This window comes from Amblyraja radiata, chromosome 4 (genome assembly GCF_010909765.2).
Source record: "Amblyraja radiata isolate CabotCenter1 chromosome 4, sAmbRad1.1.pri, whole genome shotgun sequence".
Taxonomy (NCBI): domain Eukaryota; kingdom Metazoa; phylum Chordata; class Chondrichthyes; order Rajiformes; family Rajidae; genus Amblyraja; species Amblyraja radiata.
In genome coordinates this window covers 55109110-55125480 of record NC_045959.1, presented here as the reverse complement: position 1 = coordinate 55125480, position 16371 = coordinate 55109110, and the positions used below count along the sequence as shown (strand labels likewise).

General features: G+C 40.3%; 1 protein-coding gene across 1 annotated transcript in view; it reads right to left on the bottom strand.

Moving 5' to 3' along the window:
* Window positions 1–16371, bottom strand: part of stk3 (serine/threonine kinase 3) — a 313612-nt gene that overhangs the window by 86813 nt on the left and 210428 nt on the right. The window contains exon 8 of the mRNA XM_033019460.1: window positions 13177–13302. Coding sequence (XP_032875351.1) covers window positions 13177–13302 — 126 coding nt within the window. The remainder of the gene's footprint in view (window positions 1–13176; window positions 13303–16371) is intronic.

Here is a 16371-nt window from a genome sequence, read left to right as displayed (position 1 = left end):
ACTAGGAAGGGCAGTTTTTCATGCAGTTTCCCTCTGTTGATTAGTTCAACAAATTTGGAAGTTACTTTGGAATTTTACTCAGGGTTTAATATCTGAACTTAGACCACATTGAAAGCTATCTTTTAAAATAAGACACAGCTTCAACACAAAATGCAACTATTCCCACCCACACGCTTAAACTTGTCAACCTTGTCATTCAGAATAGCCAACTGAGTGGTTTTCACAAATTAGAAATGAAAGTAAAATACTCAAACATCTGCTAAACTACCATGATCCTCTAATTGGCGCTGAAGTCCCTATTGATCCTCACTGCTATTTTGACCCAGTGGTCAATTAACATGCCATGCACCAATGGAAATTACAATCATGACTCAACCAAGTCAGCGTGAAGTAAAATAATTCAGGTCAAGCAAGCTAAATGAGCTGACAGCAGATCGGCAAGCCTGTTTCTTTCCCTTGGAAAAGAAAACAAGGGGTATTGTCAAGCGAGCCTCCAATTTGCTACCAATGAGTAGAAGAAAAAATGAGGCAAATATTCAATATTCAGACTCCACAAAAATATCCAAAATGTCGCTCTGTGTTACCAGAATGTTATGCAGTTGCTATCCAGTTTACTAATAAGTGACATATGCAAATGATCAACTGAAGCTATATGAAAGACTATAATTATAACATAGAATGACTAAAGCCCACGGTGACTTGACCATTGAGTTCCATTTCACTAGTTTTATATGTTTCATACCTGGGAATTTCAATCTACTTGGACCACTTATATAACATCCTCGTGTCTACAGGTGACTGACCTCCTACAAGGAGAATATGCATTATACTTCCTCAAATCTGCAGATGAAATACAGTATTGTTTTCATGAATGATTACTATTATGCTGGTGACTAATGCTTTCTATTATTCTAGTCTGAGTACATCACTTTTCAGTTTTTGTTTATTGTCACGTGTACGAGGTACAGTGAAAAGCTTTTATTACGTGCTAACCAATCAGCGGAAAGACTATACATGATGATCTTTTAGGGTATTGGTCATCAATTTATTTCTGAAAAGACCTCGACTTGAAACCATTGAAGTTGGTTCTCTTACCACAAATGCTGCCTGACCTACTGAGTATGTCTAGTTCTTTTTGACATTATACCATATTTATATAGCATCTTTAATACCCACTCACAGCTAAGTTGGAAGCATTCTTAGCTAGGAGCTGAGTGCTATGGGTCCATGCTTCACTTCAAAAATGTGTACAGTTCTAGATGGTTGTTCTGTTACAGGAGGGCCTGTATGATACTGTAGAGACCATCTTTAGGATAAGATATCAAGTCAATATCCATTTGCTCCCTTGGGTACATTAGAAAAATCCCAAGGCATGAATCAGTAGAACATGGAATTGTCCCTGGTGACTTGACCAGGTATAACTTGGTTCTTGCTATGTATGAGAGTTTGCAGAGTGGAAGCCGTCTGTTTGGGTTTTGCACAGTGCAACAGTGACTCTGATTCAAAAGTATTCAATTTGTAAAGGCTTTGGCTATCTTGAAGTGTGTAATGTTATTAAAAATGTTATGAAAAAAGACACGATGGAGAGCTTTCAAAAGAGGTTGTGATTATGATAGTTGAAAGATCAGACAGCCTTTTGGAGGGAGAGATGGACAAATAATTGTATACAGTAGGCGAATGGACACCTCTGGGGAAAGGATGGGAGCATAAAGGATTTGTAAAATATGGAAAAGAATCCTAAAAATGGCCGCGGCAATGGAAATAAGGGAGAATGTATTGTTTAATGACCTGCTGATAATAGCTACCTCATGTTTTATGCATGTTTGATTTATCCGTTTTTAGAATAATGCTTGTTGATTTAATACCAAAGCCTAATTTCCACGCTCGTATTTTTTAAATAATGGGGTCAAATTTACCCCTGGCAGCGTAGATATGTGCAATGCCTGGCCAGTTACAATACAGTGCAACAGTGATGGCATTCACCGAGCCTTACCCATACCCTCGCCTCTGCCTATGTCTCTGATTTAATCAGCTGATGTGGAGGACCACCACTCCCAGCAGCCTCCCTCCCCAACCCTCTGCCTACGTCATCTTGAGCAAGCGGAAGTCGCCAGTCGTCAATGCAAGTGGTTACATTCAAAAAGAGATTTTTAAATAAACAATGTTTATTTAAGATATCTTTGCTGTTGTTTTTCCTTTATTGACTGTTTTTATCTTTATAAATGAGCAAGGTAAAGGAATAATGGCGGTCATACATGAGCTATTTATGTGATAAACAGAAACTATAAACTTTCAGAAGGCGACCGTTTCGCCGAACACCTCCGCTCGGTCCGCCTTAACCTACATGACCTCCCGGTGGCTCAGCACTTCAACTCCCCCTCCCATTCCCAATCCGACCTCTCTGTCCTGGGTCTCCTCCATTGCCAGAGTGAGCAACAGCGGAAATTGGAGGAACAGCACCTCATATTCCGTCTGGGGTCCTTGCGCCCCTATGGCTTCAACATTGAATTCCCCCAATTTGGCTAGCCTGTGCTGTCCCCTCCCCTTCCTTCACCCTCTAGCTGTCTCCTCCCACCCTCCCATCCGCCCGCCCTCGGGCTCCTCCTCTTCCCCTTTTTCCTTCTTTCTTTCCCCACCCCCCATCAGTCTGAAGAAGGGTTTCGGCCCGAAACGTCGCCTATTTCCTCCGCTCCATAGATGCTGCTGCACCCGCTGAGTTCCTCCAGCAATTTTGTGTACCTTCGATATTCCAGCATCTGCAGTTCCCTTTTGAAAACTTTCAGAAGAAAGCTATAAGGAAAATAAAGATAGATATACATAAATTGAACAACTTAACGTAATGCTTTCATGTTTCAATTAGAATCTTCAGTTCCCAGTGTAACATATTAAGCATATGTTAATAGATAATTTAACCTTTTCCGCATTATTTTCTTCTGAAACCTCGATTACTATTATACTTCCTGTCTCTCTCTTGAATGATAATCTACAGCAAGTTCTTAAGTTCAACATTTTCTCAAGATTTGTTATCAGATCTGATTTGAGCAAAGCAACAGGCAACATCAATGTTATTTTTTCAGTAAAATAGTTCCTTCATGAATCCATGGGATCTAACTCAATAAAGGAATGAGTATTGTGGTTTTCAAAGCCTATATTTTTAGGGGAGGGAAATCATGTGTTCAATAGAGAACAAAATATGGCAGTATCCACGAGTAGATAATAAGATATTTCATTGTTTTTTACTGAAGATTTAACTGCAGACCAATTAACACTTTATTATCTTGCTTTTAAAAATTCATATCTTAGATAGTAGATTAATTTTAATTATTTTTCAATAGTTTCTTTAGTTGATGATCTACTGCTAAAATGTTCATCCATCACTTGACTGCACATCCTTGCAATACGGTTTCAATTTCATAAATGATAAACTTCAGAAGTTTCACATAAATAATAAATGCCTCAACACGGAACATTCAAAACTTGGCAAACTAGTAAAACATTGGCAGTAGATGTATCGGCAATATTTCAGGGGGTGGGGGGGATTTATTCCCCAAAGTAGCATTTTTTAGTTACTGCTCTTATCAATTTTCAAATTTGATCCAAAGCTCAGTCCAAGGATTTTGAAATGATAATGAAAAATATAAAGGCAATTAATCTCTATTTTACATGTAAGTATAACTCCCGGAGGAGATAATTTCTTTTTTGCATGACCATGAGTTTTGAATAACACTAGAGGGCAGCAGAGGAGATGGAAACGTTCAAAAGCAGCAGTTTGTATGCACACAAATTGCAGATACTTTTCTGGCCAGAATAACTCTTCCATAACTTCCCAATGTTATAATTTAAGGCATACCGAGGAAATGCAGACAGTTAACTCAAACAGAATTTTCAGAAATGTTGATTAAACCCATAAGGATTTTTGCTTATGGTTTCAGATAACATAAAATAATGCAATTAAAATCAAAAATCTGTCTATCACCTTTACTAAATCTTCTCCTTTGCCTTCCTCCTGCCCTACCAGCCCAAATCCTATTCTAACAACACCACTGCTCACACGTAAATCATTACCTTGAAAGGAATTTTTCTTTAGGATCTACTCTTCTTCAAATTTACCTTCTCAACACATTTCTTTGCAACACTTTGGAATGTGAAATGGTGGCGATATTGAGGTGCGTGGGTTAAGCTAGTTTCCAATTGAAGGTGACATTCTCTCAGCTATTCAATTATAGGTCAACAGTTCTTGACTAAGATTCAACAGTTCTCTAGCCATCTGGAACGAGGCTCCGCTCCTGTAATCATGCAGCAAGAAGCTAGGCAGTCAGCAACTAACTGATTTGTACCACGCAAGACTCTAGCACGCAAATTGGAACCTGTGGGACAAAGGAAACACCATGCAAAAAATTCAGCTCAATTTATCAGCTATTATATACTAAACAAAATTACTCTAGTTTTCAGGCTCTTGTTGGAATTAGGCATCGATAGCAATCAACCATCTCACCAATAAAATACTTGTCAAACTGAGGTGACCAAGTATATATTTGTATAATAAATCTTGTTTCTTGGTCCAAATGAACTCTATATTTATTCTTTCGGACTTCCTTTAAGCTCAAAAGCTTCACTCAAATATTCCACGATACTAGATGCCAAACTGAGATGGCTGCAAAATTAATACCAAACTCTTAGTTACACTACTGAATCTTCAAACGTTCTCATCACAGAACATCTGGAAACAACATTTTGTGTTGGTTTTCCCTTCTTACATGCAGCTGTTCACAGTTTGCTGCTTCCAAATGCACCACCAAAGCCGTTATTTTATGATGTCACAAAAGTACAAATGCTACACCAAAACCACCTTTGGTAGTACAAGTTGATATGCGTGTGACTGAAAGACTTCAGTGGATAATTTTCTAACCATGTTCCCATTGAGGTAATTTACTCACCAGAAGGGCACATTGGAAATTAAACAGTGAAAAAGTGATCTTCAATACAGACAGTGATACTCCCAGCTGGATGCTTATTTGTTTTTTGTACATATATTTCTGTGGTAACATTTTGAATTATGTGACTATTCAGTTTAATACCTCAGAATGAAAATTTAGATCTGGAAGAGTTACTCCAGATTCACCAGGAGAATACAATGCACCAAAACCTCAGACCATTTTTATTCCTACAGATTATACATCTGAAAATTTATAAAGAGCAAAGACCTGATATCAGGAAAGTCAAAATAGTCATCAGCTCATTTAGGGGGAACTGAATATAATATTCATGATGTTGCAACACTCATTCATTCTTTACCCGTATTCTTCAATCTAGAAGTGGGAAATTCTGTGAGATATTATTTTGTACCTGTATGGAAAAAGCTTGGTATGGTGGATTTAATGTGACATTAACTGCTCGAAATCTTGTGAGACATTCTTGGCAAGCTTCACTCAGATGGAACAGTAAACTGCGCTGCAGTGTTTTAGCCGACAGCAAAGTTAAGAACTGGCAAGACTTGCACATACCAGTCAAGGATGTGATTCAAGATCTGGATGGGAAAACAGGGCTTTATTGCTTAAATAGCTCATTCATTTCATTCCTCCTCCCCTTAGAAAATGTTATGTAATGTTCAATTGATTCTATATATTATAAACTTAAAAGATCACCTCACAGAAATAACATTGAAACTTAAGAAAACGGAAATAATGTAAACATTTCAAAGTAAATTTAAATTATTACACTCAGAAAAATAAAAAATAGAAGGCCACCAGCATAATCAAGGTTGTTGTTCTGGTACAAATTGATCTCCCTCCTAAGCTCTGATTCATCTATATTACTAAAAGTCTCTTCTTGACCGGTTTTGGCCATCTGTGTTGCGATTTCCGAGAGAACGCCGCCACCTACGGCCGTCATTTTTGGCCACCTTGCTCAGAGCCCCCCCTCCGCCGCATGTGTGCCGAGGATTTTTCCCGTCGATTAAAAATGACAGAGATATTAATGTTTTTACAAAATTCCCCATTCTCTCTGCTGCCCCCGCTGGCGGCAGGGGGGAGGGACTATAAAACCAGGAAGTGGTGTGCCTCAATCAGTGTCTGCAAGCTGGAGGAAGGCAGAGGGTCACGTTTCTCTGAGCTGTGAATAACACTGAACACATGTCTACTCAAATGTAAGTGCCCTTAGTGGTTCTAAAATGCTTGCAGAATGTGTCTATTGGTTTTAAACGTGCAAAAAAAGTGTCTATTGGTTCTAAAACTGTCAAAAAGTGTCTCTATTGGTTGTAAAGCTTGCAAAAAGTGTCTTTATTGGTTCTAAAGCTTGCAAAAAAAAGTCTATTCGTTCTAAAATGGTTCATACTAGCGCTCCAGAAAGCACTGCCCCCCTCCCCCCCTCCCCTGCTTGGCTTGGCTTGGGTGTGTCTTGAAATTGAAAGGCACTACTTACTGCAAATGGTGGCATGAAGTTGAAAGGCACTACTTACTGCAAATGGTGGCTTGGGTGCTTTGGCTTGAAGTTGAATGCACTACTTACTGCAAATGGTGGCTTGGGAGCTTTGGTTTGAAGTTGAAAGGCACTATTACTGCAAATGGTGGCTTGGTTGCTTTGGCTTAAAGTTGAAAGGCACTACTTACTGCAAATGGTGGCTTGGGTGTGGCTTGAAGTTGAAAGACACCACTTACTGCAAATGATGGCTTGGGTGTGGCTTGAAGTTGAAAGACACCACTTACTGCAAATGGTGGCTTGGGAGCTTTGAAGTTGAAAGGCACTACACTGCAAATGATGGCTTGGGTGTGGCTTGAAGTTGAAAGACACCACTTACTGCAAATGGTGGTATGAAGTTGAAAGGCACTTTATACTGCAAATGGTGGCTTGGGAGCTTTGACTTGAAATTGAAAGGCACTACTTACTGCAAATGGTGGCTTGGGAGCTTTGGCTTGAAGTTGAAAGGCACTATTACTGCGAATGGTGGCTTGGTTGCTTTGACTTGAAGTTGAAAGGCACTACTTACTGCAAATGGTGGCTTGGGTTTGGCTTGAAGTTGAAAGACACCACTTACTGCAAATGGTGGCATGAAGTTGAAAGGCACCACTTACTGCAAATGGTGGCTTGGTTGCTTTGGCTTGAAGTTGAAAGGCACTACTTACTGCAAATGGTCGCTTGGGAGCTTTGACTTGAAGTTGAAAGGCACTACTTACTGCAAATGGTGGATTGGTTGCTTTGGCTTGAAGTTGAAAGGCCCTACTTCCTGCAAATGGGGGGCGTGGTTGCATTGGCTTGAAGTTGAAAGGCATTACTTACTGCAAATGGTGGCATGAAGTTGAAAGGCACTACTTACTGCAAATGGTGGCTTGGGTGCTTTGGCTTGAAGTTGAAAGGCACTACTTACTGCAAATGGTGGATTGGTTGCTTTGGCTTGAAGTTGAAAGGCCCTACTTCCTGCAAATGGGGGGCGTGGTTGCATTGGCTTGAAGTTGAAAGGCATTACTTACTGCAAATGGTGGCATGAAGTTGAAAGGCACTACTTACTGCAAATGGTGGCTTGGGTGCTTTGGCTTGAAGTTGAAAGCACTACTTACTACAAATGGTGGCTTGGGAGCTTTGGTTTGAAGTCGAAAGGCACTACTTACTGCAAATGGTGGCTTGGGTGTGGCTTGAAGTTGAAAGACACCACTTACTGCAAATGATGGCTTGGGTGTGGCTTGAAGTTGAAAGACACCACTTACTGCAAATGGTGGCTTGGGTGTGGCTTGAAGTTGAAAGACACCACTTACTGCAAATGGTGGCATGAAGTTGAAAGGCACTACTTACTGCAAATGATGGCTTGGGAGCTTCGACTTGAAGTTGAAAGGCACTACTTACTGCAAATGATGGCTTGGGAGCTTTGGCTTGAAGTTGAAAGGCACTATTACTGCGAATGGTGGCTTGGTTGCTTTGGCTTGAAGTTGAAAGGCACTACTTACTGCAAATGGTGGCTTGGGTGTGGCTTGAAGTTGAAAGACACCACTTACTGCAAATGGTGGCATGAAGTTGAAAGGCACTACTTACTGCAAATGGTGGCTTGGTTGCTTTGGCTTGAAGTTGAAAGGCACTACTTACTGCAAATGGTGGCTTGGGAGCTTTGACTTGAAGTTGAAAGGCATAACTTACTGCAAATTGTAGCTTGGGTGCTTTGGCATTAAGTTGAAAGGCACTGCAAATGGTGGCATGAAGTTGAAAGGCACTACTTACTGCAAATGGTGGCTTGGGAGCTTTGACTTGAAGTTGAAAGGCACCTCTTACTGCTAATGGTGGCTTGGGTGTGGCTTGAAGTTGAAAGGCACTACTTACTGCAAATGGTGGCTTGGATGCAATGGCTTGAAGTTAAAAGGCACTACTTACTGCAAATGGTGGCTTGGGTGCTTGGCTTGAAGTTAAAAGGCACTACTGTAAATGCACTTACTTCTGGTTTGCACTGTATATTGATTTTAGATAAAACGCTACCACTTACGACTGTGATTTTTGGCCATCTTACTCAGTCCCCCTCCGCTGAGCAGATGCAGAGAATTCTTCCCATCAATGAAAAATAAAAGCGTTATTAGTTTTTTTTTAAATGTTGAGAATCTCTCCTGTCAATCACTCCATGAATGCCACACCTTTTCCGGTGGGGGGGAGGGGTTATAAAACCCGGAAATGTGGGTGTGGCTCAGTCTCTGCAAGATGGAGAGGGAGAGGTCACGACTCGCTGTCTTTAGTGGCTTTGCCCCCTACTTCAAATGGTATCAAACTGCACTTGAATTCGGTGGCCTTGCACCCTGCTTGAAATAGAATTTCAAGGATTAGCCGTGAGTCAAGTACCAGCCCACCAGCCGCGAGTGAGTGAGTTGCCAGCACAACAGGCTTGATTGACTGAGACGCCAGCACAAGAATCCATTTGGCGCACAATTTGCATACTAGCCCTCTGGAAACCAGTCCCTTCAGCCCACAACACCCATACTAGCGCTCCAGAAAGCCCCCCCCCCCCCAACTGGCCACCAATATTAGAATTGGTGGAGAGGTGGAATGTTGCGTTGGATGACCAGCCCTCCTGTGTGATGCTGGGACCCAACGGGTCCCACTTAGTCTAGTCATTACCTGTAATTTGCCCAACAATAGTGGTGTCGTTGCTGAATTTAAGGATGGAATTGGAGCTCTGTCCAGCTACACTGTCATTGGTTGGTATAGTGCAGGTGGAGCAAGGGACTGAGCACACAGCCATGAGGTGCCCCTGTGCTGATGGGTATATCGAGGAAGAGTGTTGTTGCCAATTCACAGATTGTGGTCTGTGGATGAGAATGTTGCAAAGGGGTGCACCGAGATCGATTTCCCTGAACATGGTAACAAGTTTGGAGGAGATAATGATGATGCATGCCAAGCTGTAGTCATAGAAACATAGAAAATAGGTGCAGGAGTAGGCCATTCGGTCCTTCGAGTCTGTATCGCCATTCAATATGATCATGGCTGATCATCCAACTCAGTATCGTGTACCTGCCTTCTCTGCATACCCACTGATCCCTTTAGCCACAAGGGCCACATCTAACTCCCTCTTAAATATAGCCAATGAACTGGCCTCAAATACCTTCTGTGGCAGAGAATTCCAGAGATTCACCACTCTCTGTGTGAAAAATGTTTTCCTCATCTCAGTCCTAAAAGATTTCCCCCTTATCCTTAAACTGTGACACCTTGTTCTGGACTTCCCCAACATCGGGAACAATCTTACTGCATCTAGCCTGTCCAACCCCTTAAGAATTTTGTAAGTTCCTATAAGATCCCCCCTCAATCTTCTAAATTCTAGCGAGTACAAGCCGAGTCTATCCAGTCTTTCTTCATATGAAAGTCCTGACATCCCAGGAATCAGTCTGGTGTACCTTCTCTGTACTCCCTCTATGGCAAGAATGTCTATCCTCAGATTAGGATGAACAAACAGCCTGTGTTTGGTTTAGTTTAGAGATATATCGCGGAAACAGGCTCTTCAGCCCACAAGGTCCTCGCCGACCAGCGATTCTCGCACATTAACACTGTCCTACACCCACTAGGGACAATATTTACATTTACCAAGGCAATTAACCTACAAACCTGTACGTCTTTGGAGTGTGGGAGGAAACCGAAGATCTCGGAGAAAAACCACGCAGGTCACGGGAAGAACGTACAAACACCATACAAACAGCACCCGTAGTCAGGATCGATCCCGCGTCTCCTGCGCTGCATTCGCTGTAAGGCCGCAACTCTACCGCTGTGCCACAGTGCAAGTGGTCCAGTGCAGAGTAAAGAAATTTCTCCACTCAGTCGTAAATCTCTTGCCCTGCAATCTGCAACCTGTCATTCTCAGCATCCTAGCCAAGGGAAACATCCTTCCTATATCCAGTTTTCTAGCCAAGTGAGAAAATGTTATGCTTCAATGAGATTCACTTTCTCTAAACTCTGGTGAATACAACCCCAGACAACCTAATTTCCACTTACACAGAATGAATCACCTGAATGTTTGATTCAACTTTGTTGAACTCAACAGCATAGAATATATCTTTGCTTTAACAAAGTGACCAAAACTACACACAACATTCCAAGTGTGTTGCACCAAGGCTCTTCATTGTGTTTGGGGCAAGAGGCCTGGCTCTTGTTATCAGAATAGGGAAAGAAAACATTTCATTGAAAGATAAAAAATACGAAAGCTGGAAACATATACTATAATATGTGGGGTGAGAAGAATGAATCTTTTCATATCGATGACCTCCCATCAGTCCTGATGAAAGATCTTAAATGACAAAAGTTAGCTCTGTTTTTGCCTTAATGGATAGTGTCTGACCTACTGAAACTTCTCACCATTTTCTGCTTTTCTCCCCCCGATGCCAGCATCCATAAAGTTTTTACTTTGTTAAGATTTAGTTACCAAAACCAGCTTCTTACTTTCTAGTGTTGAGGTTCCAAAAAAAGTAGCTCTTTAAAATAGTAATACCCTAGTTAGGCTTCAGAAGTTACAATGCAAAAGAATGGTCTTCATGATACTCTCACAAGTTTTAAGACTGTTGATTTGCCTATGGAGAGTTATGAGTATGTGGGACTTTACATGAATAGGTGGTAACAAAACAAGTTGTGCTTAATAACATTTCTAAACGGCCTTTTTAAAATAAATTCAGGAGGCTGCCTTAACCAACTTTCAACATCGAATGATTGAAAATTGCAGATAACTCCATCGGTGGCTTACAATCATTAAAAATCTCCTTGTCAGTCAAAGACTGTCAGCAAGATTTTCAGTGCTTGAAAAGCATCTCCTGATCTTTGTTTAATTATGTAGAAAGGACCTGTAGATGTCGGTTTATACTGAAGATAGACACAAAGTGCTGGAGTAACTCAGTGGGTCAAGCAGCATCTGTGGAGAAAAAGGATGGGTAACATTTCGGGTCGGGGTATCGACCCAAAACGTCACCCATCCTTTTTCACCAAAGATGCTGCCTGACCCGCAGAGTTACTCCAGCATTTTGTGTCTATAATTTGTTTAGTTGTATTCTGCTATATCCCATTAGACCTGCAAAAGCACATAGGTAAGAAACACAGCTGCATTTATATCACTTGTATCATTTTACTACAGAAAATCACTAATAGTGATTGTCCTCATTTGGAACATGACTTGTTTTAACATCTTTGACGGCAAATGGTAACCAAAGCACTTCATCAAAGTAAAACCATGGAAACTGTAATGCTTGCAAATAGAGTAGAAATTACCAGCCTACTCTTTTCAGGGTCCGGTATAAATATTTGGAGATGTTTCCTGCAAGCTGCCAGGCAACGGATCACTCCTTCGCAGCTGCACACAATGAATATTAGATTCACATCATACATCAAAAAACACATCGGGGAAAAAAAGTAACCACGTGTAGTAATGCTTAAACTAACATTTAAACTTTGATATTGGAATTAACCTTCTGTAGAGCACTCTGCTTGTAATTTTTCTTAATTAAAACAACCTGTATAATTACCTCAGCAGCAGAGTGCAGCTATCAAAACAAGCCATTTTGACAGAATACATTCCCATCTCCTTAGTTACTCATCATCTGTGCAACAACAATTTCAGGATACTACATCTATTCATTTGTTCTCAATTAGAGGGTAAGGATGTCTTTTAACTCATGGACAGATACCATGGCATGATTAAATGAAAGTCATTTTTCGTCACGTGAAAATCTCCCTCTGTGTGAAAAGCAGCCTGCTAAAAACATGCAAGAAAATATTTATGTTCTTCACTCAATCTAACCTCAAAATGTGTACATTTGAAAACAAAAATCAACCTCAGGAAAGGATGTGTCAGTGGTTCTTTGAAAGCTTTATTCATGATTTTCTGATTTGATTTCATCTTCTCACAAATGCCGGTTTTAACCAATGTAGCCTGTCATTAGCAAAGTGATGTAACCAACATGGAGGGCGCTCTCAAGACTTCAGCATACCCTCCCAATCACTGTCTGCCAAGAGAATAATATTTTTTGTTGACTCAAAACAAAGATCTAATGATTTCAACGGCAGTAACAATTGAACATATAAGGCATGTGATCATGGTTGGATAAATCCGATGTTCAACTTAATTGCTCAATTCCATTCATTGGTCTAATCTGGTCACTCAGTAGGACCAAGGCATTTTCAACACCTATGCTTATATTAAAAAGCATATAAAATTTACAGATTTCTCATGATCTCCCTTTACATTTTGACAAGCAAACTCTGGTTGATTCTGGTATTTTATATCTCAGTCACATTTAAAAAGGGGCATTCACAGTTTGTTGTCACAGTTTGTTGCAAACTTTTTAATTTGCAAAGAGTGGGCATTTTGAGGTTACCAACTGAAAATCCAAATATATTATCTGGAGCCTGGTCCTTTATAGTGTATACTAAATTTAAATAAAATATTTGATTATATCTGAACTGTTGCTGCACATAAACCAGATTGATACGATATCATAACAGGATACTGAACAATCGAGAAAGAGAAAGCTGAATTGTGATAAAATTGCTGATGGTTTTGATTTGATAAACTCGACAACTTGATCCAAGATGACATAGAAAGCAAAGAGAAACGTAGCTAGGTGGGAAATACTTAAAATGAGCATGAATATTAGTTATTTATACAGAGACTTAATGAAGACATAAACACATGTATCACAACTAAATCGAATATCATTTGGTTGGAGCACTTACTGAGTTGTCATCATCATCTTCAAGTTCTCTTTGTTGCTCCTGATGTCTTTTTGCTTTGATTTCCATTGCTTCAATTATTAAATCTCTTAGAATTGATACAGATTTGGCATCTTTAATGAAAGGGTGCTGCATCAAGAAAAAGAAACATAAACCAATCAATAAGAATAATTCACTCTCAATACGTGGAAACAGTCTAATGTAAAGATGAACAAACCTTGCTTCATGCTTTGGGAGGAAAGGATGAAGGGTAAACAGCATTTTTGTGCAGGTTATTTAATCACCATATATATGCACACTAAAAGTAGACGGATCTTTGTATTTAAACAATTATTTTTAGTGTGTTAAGTTAGAATCACCAAATGGTTTAATGGTTAAATACGACAGAGTTGAACAGACAGCAAATGCTCTTCATTCCTCTTTCATTTGTTGTCTTCTGTTGGAAGTTAAGTCCAAATCAAGGTCAGGTGGGGACACAAACGACTTTGCTGTAACACTAAAGTAGAGTAACAGTTGCTGGTTGGGCTTATGCATGAATAATTACTCCTTTGTGAGATATAAATCTACCAGCGCTGATGGTATTTTATCCTGCACTCCACCATCTTGAGGGCGGGAAAGCTTTTTGGGGTGGAAGGATGAAGGGGTACAAAATCCTGTGTAATGAAATATTTGGAACAGATTATATTGAATGTGAATTACAACACTGACATCATTAAATATTCGCTGCCTGCAATTGTAAATTCGCCCATGTAAAAGCTTATCTAATAGTTGATATGTAAGATCAGTAACTTTAAAACTTAAGACAACAAAATGATTTTTTGTTGAATTATTAAACAAGATTAATGAATAGTTACAAATGCCAATATCAATTATAGATAAGCAATGTATACACGGTTATTTTCTTTTTACAAGTTTAACTACTCTGTATTTTAAAAATTGCCATAAATTATTAGGCTTCAAATTCCTTTATGCATCTAAAAGCATCAGTTTCAGTAGGATTCCAATTCAGTTGGCTCCCATAACAAAATCCATCAGGACATTTCCTGCTTCATGATATTTTTAAAAGATTTATCAAAATAAGATGCACGGTCATAAGGGACCAGCAAATTATTTCAGTAATCGTTCGTTATTCCCTTATCCGTGAAGTACTAAAATATTTGGAGTTTGACAGTCAATTTGTGAGCAATTAACAGTCAAAATGAATTCTTAACTCAAATTGGATATACTGTATTTACTTGTATTAAAAACTGTCCACATTCAACTCCATTATCAGCAAGAATTTGGAAGCGCACAAAACAATTTTTGTAAGTCCCTTTTCAGAAATTTGCTTTGGTATTTATGTGCATCTCATGTGCATATGCATTGAGGATATTGGGGAAGCCAGGACTCTAAAACCCCGGTTGCCTGGACGTGAGTCAGTCACTCTGCAAGATCGCGAGGGAGAGGCCACGACTGTCATTCTAAGCTGTGAATCAACTGAACTGTGAGTCTGCAATGCACTTGCAATAAATGATTTGTTAGCCCTTAATGACAATGCCATGAGTTGTTTGGCCTGCTGCCCTGCCTGTGCTTGAAACTGTAATGCTTTATTAGGTCCGACTGTGTTTGGAAAGAATAAATGCTTTACTAGGTTTGACTGTGTTTGGTTGGAATAAATGCTTTATTAGGTCCAACTGTGTTTGGAAGGAATAAATACTTTATTAGGTCCGACTGTGTTCGGAAGGAATAAATGCTTTATTAGGTCCGACTTTGTTTAGTTCAAAAGTCCCGCTCATTTCATGACTTCCGCTTAGTGGACAGGTCGCGCTGATCGCGTAATTTCCGGTGAGTGCAGAGGTCACGCTGATTGCATAATTTCTGGTAAGTGCAGAGGTCACGCTGATTGCGGAAGTGCCGCTGACTGCGGAAGCCCCAGAGTGGAGAGGCCACGCTCAGCCATGTGAGCAGATTCAAGAAAGTTTACTGTCATATATATGGTGTGTGAGTCAGTGTGTGTGTGTGTGTGTGTATGTGTGTGTGTATGTGTGTGAGTGTGTATGTGTGTGTGAGTGTGTGTGTGAGTCTTTGTGTATGAGTGTATGTGTGGGTGAATGTGTGAGTGCGTGAGTGAGTGTGTATGCGTGAGAGTAAGTGCATGTGTGTGTGTGTGTGTGTGTACGCGCGCGTGAGTGTGAGTCTGTGTGTGTGTGTGTGTATATTTGAATTGGTGGAGAGGTGGAATATTGGGACCAATGGGTCCCACTTAGCCTAGTACATATATATGTAAAACAAAAAGAATGCTAGAGGAATTTAGCAGATTAGGCAGCATTGATGGAGGGAATAGACCGGTGACGATTTGAGACAGGACCCTTCCTCAGACTTTGAAGTCGGACTTTGAAGTCTGAAGAAGGGTCCAAACCAAAACGTCGCCTGTCCATTCCCTGCCCTATGGGCCTGTCCCACTGTACGATGTAATTCATGAGCTCTCCCGAGTTAAAAAAATATCAAACTCGCGGTAAGTACGTAGTATGTACGTAGCGGCTATGTCGGGGCTCGTGGATGTCTTGTAGCGGCTGGTAATGCTAACGGCAGGTAATCAGGAAACGCGGGACGTCAGGGACAGTAGAAGTACAACATAGCAAAGATGAGCGGGAAGCAAGAGGATTGGGTAATGTTTAAAGAACAACAGTATATAACCAAAAAGACAATACGGGGAGAAAAGATGAGGTACGAAGGTAAGCTAGCCAAGAATATAAAGCAGGATAGTAAAAGCTTCTTTAGGTATACGAAGAGGAAAAAATTAGTAAAGACCGTAGTAAAGTAAAGTTGGACCCTTGAAGACCGAAAAAGGTGAATTTATTAAGGGGAACAAGGAAATGGCAGATGAGTTGAACAGGTACTTTGGATCTGTCTTCACTAAGGAGGACACAAACAATCTTCCTGATATAGTAGTGGGCAGAGGATCTGGGGTGACGGAAGAACTGAAAGAAATCCACATTAGGCAGGAAATGGTGTTGGATAGACTGATGGGACTGAAGGCTGATAAATCCCCAGGGCCTGATGGTCTGCATCCCAGGGTACTTAAGGAAGTGGTTCTAGAAATTGTGGATGCATTGGTGATAATTTTCCAATGTTCTATAGACTCAGGATCAGTTCCTGTGGATTGGAGGGTAGCTAATGTCATCCCACTTTTTAAGAAAGGCGGGAGAGAGAGAACGG